At 36.9% G+C, this 11,551-nt stretch overlaps 1 protein-coding gene across 1 annotated transcript; it reads right to left on the bottom strand.

The window, feature by feature from the left end:
* Positions 1–4,186: 4,186 nt before the first annotated feature.
* LOC110592684 (NADH dehydrogenase [ubiquinone] 1 alpha subcomplex subunit 1-like) lies at positions 4,187–4,399 on the bottom strand. The gene has a single exon (XM_044920180.1). The coding sequence runs from the start codon at positions 4,397–4,399 to the stop codon at positions 4,187–4,189; it is 213 nt and encodes a 70-aa protein (XP_044776115.1).
* Positions 4,400–11,551: the final 7,152 nt, after the last annotated feature.

The following is an 11,551-nucleotide window of genomic DNA, read 5'->3' as shown; positions in this document are numbered from 1 at the left end:
ATATCTACATGGCTGGTTAAATTCTTCTAGTGACTTTTCCTCACTATCCCAGGTTATGACATTTTTTTCCCACATTTAATTAAACTCCACAGTATGATGGGTGCCCCCTTTTCATGACCCTCTGGCCATGGAGGACCCATATGGTGTAACATCCTGGGGATTTCTGGGAATGGCCCTGAATGGCAGGTAAGCGTTTGTGCACAGGGCATTGTTCCCTCTCAGAGTAATTAACATGTAATCAGCAAGTGCTCAGGGACAAATGGTGTGAGGTTTAGAACTGTGTCATGGCTGTCTGGTTGGCAGGCACGTTGTTTCCTTGAGGTTTTCAGGTATTCCCATAGTGTCTTGGCTAGGTTACTCTAGGTAGAATGCCCAGACACCTCTTTTATGACAGAATTCCTCTCAGGACATATCTGGATGATGCCAGGCACTATCCTCTACTCCTTACCTCCTATTGGCAAAAGGTATGCACTCTTCTTTCTTACCACAAGGGCTTGATGTCCTTTAGAAGGGCTTCTCTTCTTTTGAATGGAAACTGAACCACTCAGGTCTATGTAACTTGTCTTTCCATTACTAAACCATAGAAAAATTTGATTTTCAAGAAAAACATAGCATAGTTGGTACAAACAAATACACAATTAAGCAACACATGCATACACCCACACAAAACACTAAAAAAGGAATTTAAGAATTCAATTGAGAAATAACATTAATTCAGCTCCTGCCATGCGGAAGGCCTCCTCTAGATATGCCTGAAAACGTAGACTGAAAAACTGAGCTCCTTACCATGGTCCTGTGTTTCAAGTATTATCTCTTCTGTTTTACAAATGAGAAAAAATAAGATTATGGAAGTTAACTTACTTAGAGTGAACAGCAGAGTCAGGCTTTGAAAATATTGTGCCTGAATGAACAGAATATGATACACTTGAATGTGCATCTTTGTTTCTTATAGACCATACTGCCTCAAGGAACTGAACTTCAAAATGTAACAGGGACTTTTATATTTACATCCCTTATAAACTTCTTATCCTTTAAAGTACTCTGTTCAGGTTGCAAGACTGCTCTGAATAAGTGAGACACATCACGTTATACATGTAAATGAGGCAACGTGTGTGCACGCGTGTGTGTGGGGGTGTGTGTGGGTGTGCACTCACATACATTTATGCTCATCATAAATGTATGGGCATATATTTCCTGCATCACATAAATCAGTGCAGGAAATCAGAACAGTAGGAAAGTCAGTGTTTATTTAAATGATTTTAAAAAAAAGATGACTATCAATTCAAATTCTGCCTATTGTGCATATCCAGAACTCCAGATATTTTTAATACTTAAAGTCTTGATACTTATACTTTGTTTGAAATCTGTATAATATTTAAAGTGATATTCAGTCATAGGACATATTCTATCATCCTAAATAATGAAAAAAAAAGTACTTTTGAATGCTTAGTATATGTAATTTACTATGTTAGTCATCTTAATATTGCTCAGAAAATAGAAAGATAAAATTTAAAAACCTACTATACAGATTTTCCAAATGAACCAAGGTGATTTGAGATCAGTAAACTATTTAATATAATTAAAAAAAAAAACACAATAAACTCAAGAATAAAATGTCAAGAGTCAAGAATAAAGAGGAGATTGTGGGATAATTATATTTAAAACCAAAACTAAAGAAAGTTACTATAATTAAGTAGAACTTTATCTCAATTCCTTAGCAAATAAGGTAAAAAGAACAACATTCTATTTACACAGTTTTGAGAGATTAATTAAAGGCCAAATTTTCCTAAAGACTCTTTACAAAACCAAGGGGAAAAACATCTTTGTCATATGCCTGTCTTGGCTTGGTACATTGCAAGATATAAATTATTATCTTTCACATGGAAATGTTATTCTAACATCAAAAGTTTCCAAATGTGATTATTTTTAATATCCAGAGAAATATTGTCGCTACACTCTACCGTACATGCTATAAAACTTCAGGCAAATATTTAACATTAAGAACACATTGTCAAGTCTTGAACAAAGTCTCCAGTGTTCTTATTGTCTATGGCAATGCCATGCTAACGGGAGCCTGCGCAGAGAGCATAGAATCAGGTGGAATTGTACATGGAGGTGAATTGCCTTAAATGCCTTGTATTTGTTCTAAGCAACAAAGATTAATTTCAATGCAAATCAAAACCTCAATATCACCTCACACCTGATAGGATAGCTACTATCAAAAAACAAACAAATAAATAAGTAAGTAAGTAAGTAAATAAATAAATAAATAAGAGATCACAAATGTTGGTGAGGATGAAGGAAATGGGACCTTATACATGGTTGGTGCAACCACTATAGAAAACAATATGCAGGCTTCTCAAAAAATTAAAAATACAACTGCCATAAAACTCAGCAATCTCACTTCTGGGTGCAAATCCAAAGGAAATGAAATCAGTATCTTGAAGAAATCTGTGTTCCCATGTTCACTGCAGCATTATTCACAATAGCCAAGATATGGAGACAACCTAAATGTCCACTGATGGATGAAGGGATAAAGGAATAGTGATGTACTGTATATACGTGAATATTATTCAGCTTTAAAAAAAAGGGGATTCTGGGGTGCCTGGGTGGCTCAGTTGGTTAAGTCTCTGCCTTAGGCTCAGGTCATGATCTCAGGGTGCTGGGATTGAGCCCCATGTTGGGCTCCCTGCTCAGCAGGGAGCCTATTTCTCCATCTGCCCTCCCTACTTCTTTCTCTCTCTCTCTCGCAAAAAAAATAAATAAATAAAATCTTTTTTAAAAAACATTAAAAAGGAGATCCTGACATTTGCAACAACATGGATGATTCTGGAGGACATTATACTAAGTGAAATAAGCCAGACACAGAAAGAAAAATACTGCATATCTCCCATATATTTGGAATCTAAAAAAGTTGGATACACAGACACAGATATACCATGGTGGTTACCAGGGGCTGGAGGTGGGTGGGTTGGGATGGGGAGATATTGGTCCCAAGGAAGAAAGTTGCATTTACATAGGATGAATGTCTAGAGATCTAATGTACAGCATTAGGACTATAGTCAATAATATTGTATTGAATACTAGTAATTTGCTAAGAGAGTAGATTTCAGGTGTTCTCACCACACACACACAAACATACACACAAATGGTAACTATGTGAGGAGGATATGTTAATTAGCCTGACTATATTAATCATTTCACCATGTATATGTACATTAAAGCATCAGGTTATGCATCTTAAATATACTGAATATATTATTTACTTAATAAATGAACAAAGATTAATTTCAAGTTTCAGCATTCCATGCGAGGGCATGCTAAGAATGGACAGACTAAAAGTTTTAATTTGTAATTACCTAAAAACTGTCATATCCTTTTATTCTTTTTTTATATATAACACTAGCTTGAAACAATTCTAATTACATAAGTATTGAAATAGAAAACACTGAAAGTGCAAAAATTAAATAGTTCTTCCAGTAAATAGTTCTGTAAATTATTTCTTTAGCTTACTATAAATATATTTTTAAAAATATCCTAGGGGCATCTGGGTGGCTCAGGCAGTTAAGCATCCAATTCTTGATTTGGGCTCAGGTCACCATCTCAGGGTTGTGAGATCGAGCCCTGTGTTGGGCTTCACGCTGGGTGTAGAGTCTGCTTAAGGTTCTATCTCTCTCCCTCTGCCCCTCGCCCTCTCTCCCTCTCTAAAATAACTAACTAAATAAAGAGATAAGTAAATAAATAAACAATTATATTCTGGATTCAGTAGATGGAATTGAAAAACCGACTTGCTTCTGATCACCTCTTTGTCTTCGGGCAGGGAGTCGACCTCTCTAAATGCGAGACATTTCCTCTGTAAAATAGGAAAAAGAAAAAAGAAAAAACAGAAAACATTAAACAGTCTTGAGAAGTAAATGATACCTAGTAAGGACTCGTTAAATGTTAGCTTTATTTGGCCACATAAGCCATTGTTTTCATATGAAAAACTGTTCATCAGCTTTATAAGACTTAATTTATATAACTGCTTCCTCACAAAGGCATTGATGATTTGTTTTTTGCTTTGTTTTGTTTTGTTTTTACTTTTTTGTTGTTTTTATTATGCACTACACTAATACACTGCATAACCTTCTAGAAGGGGTAGATGAGTATGACTGACTTATTTTTCATCAATCAGGAAAATGCTTCCTTAATCGATATTCTCCAAACCCTTTGACACATAGTAACGATTAACTCCAGAGACCCGCCTATCTCTTTGCATCAAACTCCACTGATACGGGTAACAGGCAACCCTTTTTTCCTTGCCCCCGTTACTGAACCTGTGGATGTGCGCTTTGGCCATGCCCGGGAGGACCAAGCACACGGCCATGACGCCGATCCCGGGCAGGATCTCGAACCACATCGCAGCGCGGTTGCCAGAGCCAAACCCCTGCCTTCCCGGCCTGGTGAAGGTGACCGGCCTCGGCCCCCTTCCCTTGATGATTTGTTTTAAATTTTATCCATTTTGTACTTACATTTTACAATGAGCATGGTTGCAAATACTGATATTTTAATTTTCTCATTATTTTCTTGAGAAAAGAAGAAATTTGCTTGGACAAATGCATTTAAAATATTTATTGGCAAATTGCTCCTTGTAAGGAAAAAGTTATGGTTGAATATTTGATTTTTCAACAAAATGCATGGTAGTAATAGGCCTTTAATATTTTTTCCTAGTAATAGGCATGAAGATATTAAATTTTTATTTGAACTCACATGTATTTCATAATTAATGAAGTGGAATAATTTTAAGCTCTTCCTTTCCTTTTTATTTTTAAATATCACATTAATAATGCATCTTCAATTAAAATAATCAACAGTTCACATGTTAATAGAGTAAAAATGATGAATATATCCTCATTTCACAAATACATCTATCTGGAGTTAATTAACTTTGCTTGTACAACATGACATTTTTATTTCAAATATATATAATTTCATAAGATATGGTATAGCATGGTATAATAATCAAATATTATAATTACAAAAACCAAATTTATGAAATTCATGTTCTACAACACTTTTTTCCCATAAATATGTAACATCAACTAGTTTCATATTCAGCTTATTATTTTTAATAGCTGCTTATTTTTACAACATATTACTGTTCCATAATTTTACATTATTTTTCTTACAGAGGTTCAAGTTGCATAGAAACTGATAGAAATACAAGTAACTGCACATAGCAAAATAATCTACTCATGATGACTTACAACAGTACAGTTAGTTTTTGTAGGAAATCCAAAAGTGAAGAGCCCAAAGTTTTCGATAGTCTCTTTTTTTTTTTTTAAAGATTTTATTTATTTATTCATGAGAGACAGAGAGAGAGAGAGAGAGAGGCAGAGGGAGAAGCAGGCTCCCAAGGAGCAGGGAGCCCGATATGGGACTCGATCCCAGGACCCTGGGATCATGACCTGAGCCGAAGGCAGACGCTTAACCATCTGAGCCACCCAGTCGCCCTTCGATAGTCTCTTTGATGTCATGGACTCTATAAGTAGGTACCTCCTGACATTGGTACCAGGAGAAAGTAAAATACACCTGTAACGCTCACTGCACCCGGGGGAAGATATGGGTTCATCTACTTCATCTTTTGCCAGACTTCAAACGCCTCTCTCTTGGCATCAGTCTAAAAATGCTGGACTCCTCACATACTAACAGGTTCGTCTTGTCACCTGGCTATTTGCTCAGTGGGCGACATCAGAAAGCAACCATTATGAACAGTGGGGTAAATGCTTTCCCTTGTAAAGTCTGGTTTTGGAGAGGGGGCTGATCAGGGTGGATAAGTCTCAAGTTATACTTCCAGTATGTAAAACTACTTCCTGGTGTTATACAACTTTATTACCTTGGAAAGATCATTGTAAACCTCCCGCCCTTTAACTGTTTTTTTGTAGTTGTTGTTGGTCTGTTTCTTGTTTTGTTTTGTTTTTTTCTTTTTTTAAAAATAAACCTTACTCCTGTGCTCGCTTCGGCAGCACATATAAAAATAAACCTTACTCCTAATTTATTCCATATGAATTGCAGGGCCAAAAAAAAAAAAAAAGTAATGAATTGGCTCATAATTGATTAGCTGAGAATCTGTCAGTTATAGCCCAGAGAGAAAACGGGAATCAAATATGAACCCAATGGATGTGCAATCCAAATATTAGAGTTGGCCATTTATTGCTTTTTTTATTGATGAAAAGAAGGGGAGAATTGAACATGACACTTACCTGGAATCTTGAAGCACCAAAGCCCCTATATTTTCATACAAGTTCTTGTTTGCAGATTGCAGCTGGTTTTGTGGCTATATCGGGAAGAAAAAATAGTAGCAATTGATGCTTAATCGATTTACCAGATTAGTATTTCTTCTGGAAATTGTACTGACTGCTGCCCAGCAAGTGAATGACTTGTAAGATAGTTTGTAAGTTTACCATGTACTTTTTTAACAACTGATCTGTTTGCTTCCTAAAAACCAGCTGTATTTATTCCTAAAACTATTGTGCCACTTGTACTTTTTACAATTATGTAATTTAATTAAGTTGTTAAATGATAATGGGAAAATAAAGTGATGCTTTTTTGAAGACTAATGTGAATAATTTGGAAATGCTTGATAAGCATGACTCACCAAAAATATGGTCTAATTGTGAGCTATTGAACTGTAACAAATCAGTTAAATAATATAAAAATTTAGTCAGATTCTTCACTCAAGTTATTTCAAAACTCTCAGTAGGTTCTAGGTAGACTTTGTAAAACTTTTTTTTTTTAAGAAAAGTATCAAACATTTGATACTACATTGTGATAAATAACATCAAAATACACAAACTGAAGTCTGCAAGAAATAGATGTAGAGATGCCCTGCAAATGGGGATATTCTATTTCTTTCATTCATTCTTCATTTATAAACTGGAACACTCTAAAGAGTATACATTTCTTCATCAATTATTGGTTACCCATATCTCCTCATCAAGTATTTTGGTTAGTCTAATATAAAATTTTGAAAAGGAATATCAAAATAAATGATAAATGAAAATCAAGATAAATTATTTACTCACATAAATAATGAACTGGTTAGCAAATATCCTCCAAATGGGAAAAAAAAATAGGGATGTGAGTGTACATGAATGTTTATGGAGTGTGTGGGTATGTGCACACCCATATATTTTAGATTTTTAGATATTCATATATATATATATATATATATTTTTTTTTTTTGCTGGAGAGAGACCTCTTTCATCCTATGCTACAATCCTTTCTATCCTTTAGTTTCTCCTTTAATTTATACTTTATCACCAATAACTGAAGTAATTATTATATGAAATAATGATACTTTGCATGGGGATACTAATTTGAGATACGCTTTCATCTACTTCTTGCAGACTTCAGTTTGTGTATTTTGATGTTATTTATCACAAAAATATTCATGTTTGCCATTTTCATCTTTTTGATTGTATATATTATGAATAAATATAACAGTTGTCCCATTTAATATATTGAATTCTGTGTTATCTGAAACAAATATGATCTATGCATTTTTGTATTGCCTATCTTGTATTGCCTATCTAATACTTTATAATGTTTCTATTCTATTTTGTTTAAGGCATATTTCTTATAAACAGTGCATAGCTGGGTTTGGTTCTGTTTTAATTCAATATAAAAATCTTTAATTTTTATAACGAATAACACAGAACATAGACACTAGATCTAGCACTCTAGTCATAAAAACAGGTTGAGATCTGCATTTTATTGCATAATAGTTGTTTTGTGGAATAAAATTAAAAAAAAATCTTGTAAACTATTTACACTTAGTAAGGCTGGAAACAGAATGCCCATAGACAGATGCACAGATGGGTCTAAGAAAGCTCAATGGGAAACAAAGGATCTGCATCTCAGTCCAAGAGGCCAATGTGGTGCCTCTCCCCTCAGACAACAGGGAGAATCATTCCATGATTCCCTTTGTGTTCACTTCTTGTTCCTTATTTAAATTAGGAATAATGCTCCCATCACAGCTAGATGGAAAGAAAGGAAAAAAGTAATAAGACAAAGAAACAGAGGAGAAAGAGGAAATAAGAGCTCCAAACATGAGTTAAACTATAATTAAACTATAATTTTTCAAGTACTTGAAAAATTTCTTATCTGGGAAAATTCCAGGTGAAATTTCCCATTAACTGGGTCATTTGACCCAATTAAAATGACTTAATCAGTTTGCATCATGACTGTCATTTCTTTTCGGTTTTTTTAAAGATTTTATTTGTTTATTTGCCAGAGAGAGACACAGCGAGAGAGGGAACACAAGCAGGGGGAGTGGCAGAGGGAGAAGCAGGCTTCCCGCTGAGCATGGAGCCCGATGCAGGGCTCGATCCCAAGACCCCAGGATCATGACCTGAGCCGAAGGCAGACACTTAATGACTGAGCCACCCAGGCATCCTCAGTTTTGAATTTAGAAAGGTGTTGCGGTAGGTTATCTGGGAGAGCCCTAGATCCCATGCCAAGTATCATCACAAGAGACACGCATGGTAGACTCACAGGGAAAAGAAGAGGCCATGTGAAGGTGGAGGCTGAGACTTCAGTGGTGTAGACATAAACCAAAAGAGGCCAAAAGCTTCTGGGCACCTCACAAGCTAGAAGAGGCAAGGAACTTTCTCCTCCAGGTTTCCAGGGGAACTGTGGTCTGTTGACGCTCTGACTTCAGACCTCTGGCCCCCAAAGCCTTTTATGAAATCAAACACAAGAAAGAGAAGGAGCAGAGAACATGCAGGAACTCCCACTCCTGCCATGCCTCCTGCCCAACAGATGCTACCTGGACGTGCAAAGAACAATTACTGCCAAGGGCCCCAACAAAGAGTCCTTCCAAGTATGGAATTCTGAGATCACAGGGACAGAAGCCTTAATTTTAATGAAAAAAAAAAATACTTCCTAAGGTCATTATTCTTTAAGGGCCCTCAAATTTTAGGAATGGTAAATGAGCATTGGCTTCATCTAAACATCATCTGAGCTTTAAGCAAGTTCCAATTTTTTTTGCTGGTGGAGGGTCTTCCTTGATGTTGATGGCTGCTGACTGATCAGAGTGGTGACCATGACAATTCTTATTTATTTATTTATTTATTTATTTATTTATTTATTTATTATTTATTTGAGAGAGAGTGAGAATTAGAGAGATCACAGAGTGAGAGGGACAAGCAGATGCCCCGCTGAGCAGGGAGCCCGATGCGGGGCTTGATCCCAGGATCTTGAGATCATGACCTGAGCCGAAGGCAGATGCTTAACTGACTGAACCACCCAGACGCCCCAGCCATGACAATTCTTAAAATAAGATGACAGTGACATTTCCTGCATTAATTGACTCTTCCTGTCATGAATGACTTCTTTCTAGAATGTGATGGTGTTTAATAACATGGTAACCACGGTAGAACTATGTTCAAAATTGGAGCCAATCCTCTCAAATCCTGCAATTGCTTTGTCAAGAAAGTTGAGGTAACATTCTAAACTTCTTGTTGTCATTTTGACAATCTTCACAGCATCTTCAGCAGGAGTGGACTCCATCTCAAGAAATACTTTCTTTACTCACCCATAAGAAACAACTCCTCATCTGTTCAAGTTGTATCATGAGATGGCCGCAAGTCAGTCCCATCTTCAGGCTCCACTTCTAGTTCTAGTTCTCTTGCTAATTTCCACCACAGTTACATCCTCCATGGAAGTCTTGAACCCCTCAAAGTCATCCATGAGGGTTGGAATCAACTTCTTCCAAATTCTTGTGCAAGCCAGTATATTGACCTCTTCCCATGAATCACAAATGTTCTTCATGGCATCCAGAATGGTGAATCCTTTCCAGAAGGCTTTCAGTGGCTTTGCCCAGATGCATCAGAGAAATCACTAATCTAGGGTAGCTAGAGCCTTATGAAATGTATTTCTTAGATAAGAAGACTTGAAAATCAAAATTACTCCTTAATCCATGAAATGCAGAATGGCTGTTGTGTCAGTAGGCACAAAAACAACATTATTCTTGTGTATCTTCCTCAGAGATCTTGGGTGACCAGGTGCATTGTCCACAAGCAGTAATATTTTGAAAGGAATCTTCCCCCCCCACACCCCCTCAAGTAGTAAGTCTCAACAGTGGGCTTAAAATATTCAGTAAAACCATGCTGTAAATAGATGTGCTATCATCCAGCCTTTGTTGCCCCATTTATAGAACACAGAGTAAATTTAGCACAAACTTTAAGGGCCCTCGGATTTTCAGAATGGTAAATGACCATTGGCTTCTACTGTAAGTCACCAGCTGTATTAGTCCTTAATGGGAGGGTCAGCCTGTCCTCTGAGGTTTTGAAGGCCAGCATTGACTTCTTCTCTCTAGCTATGAAAGTCCTGGCATGTTCTTTCAATAGAAGGGTGTTTCAATAACATTGAAAATCTGACATTCAGTTCAGTGACCTTTATTAATTATTTAGCTAGATCATCAGGATGACTTGCTGCAGCTTCTACATCAGTACCTGCTGCTTCACCTAGCATTTCTATGTTATGGACTTAAACCTTATGACCCAATCTCTGCTAACTTCAGACTTTTCTTCTGCAGCTTTCTCACCTCGCAGCCTTCATAGAACTGAAGGGAGTTAGGGCCATGCTCTGGATTAGGCTTTGGCTTAAGAGAATGATGTGGCTGGTTTGCTCTTCTAAGGAGACCACTAAAACTTCCACCATATCTGCAGTAAGGCTCATTCATGTGTTCACTGGAATAGCACTTCTACTTTCCTTCAGTTGTTCCTTTGCATTCGCAGTGTGGCTTAGTGTTTCAGGCAAGAGGGCCAGCTTTCAGCCTGTCTTGGCTTTTGGCATGCCTTCCTCAGCTTAGTCACGTCTAGCTCTTGATTAAAAGTGAAAAAAAAAAAAAAAGTGAGAGACCTGTGGCTCTTCTTTCACTTAAACACATAAGAGGCTACTGAAGGGTTATGAATTGGCCTGATTTCAATGCTATTGTGTCTCCAGAAATAGGGACAGCCAAGGGGAGGGAGAGAGACAGAGAATGGCCAGTCTGTGGAGCAGTCAGAACACACATAACATTGATCGATTAAGTTTGCCATCTTATATAAGCATGGTCTGTGGCACCCCGAAACAGTTATAATAGTAACATCAAAAATCACTGGTCACAGATCATCATAACAAATACAATAATAATGAAAACATTTGAAATATTGTTAGAATTACAGGGGTGCCTGGATGGCTCGGTCGTTAAGCTTCTGCCTTCTGCTCAGGTCATGATCCCAGGGTCCTGGGATCGAGCCCCGCATTGGGCTCCCTGCTCGGCGGGAAGCCTGCTTCTCCCTCTGCCACTCCCCCTGCTTGTGTTCCCTCTCTCGCTGTGTCTCTCTACTTCAAATAAATAAATAAAATCTTTACATATTGTTACAATTACCAAAATGTGACACAGAGACATGAATTGAGCAAATGCTGTTGGGAAAATGGTGCTGATAAATTTTCTTGAAGCAGGGTAGCCATAAACCTTCAATTTGTAAAAAATGCAATATCTGTGAAATGCCAAAAAATGAAA

This window comes from Neomonachus schauinslandi, chromosome 12 (assembly GCF_002201575.2).
Source record: "Neomonachus schauinslandi chromosome 12, ASM220157v2, whole genome shotgun sequence".
Classification (NCBI taxonomy): Eukaryota; Metazoa; Chordata; class Mammalia; order Carnivora; family Phocidae; genus Neomonachus; species Neomonachus schauinslandi.
Note: the sequence above shows the minus strand (reverse complement) of the source record. Positions and strands in the feature narration are given on the sequence as shown.

Coding starts and splice junctions, on each gene's coding strand:
- LOC110592684 (XM_044920180.1), bottom strand. CDS start 4,399: ATGTGGTTCGAGATCCTGCCCGGGATCGGCGTCATGGCCGTGTGCTTG.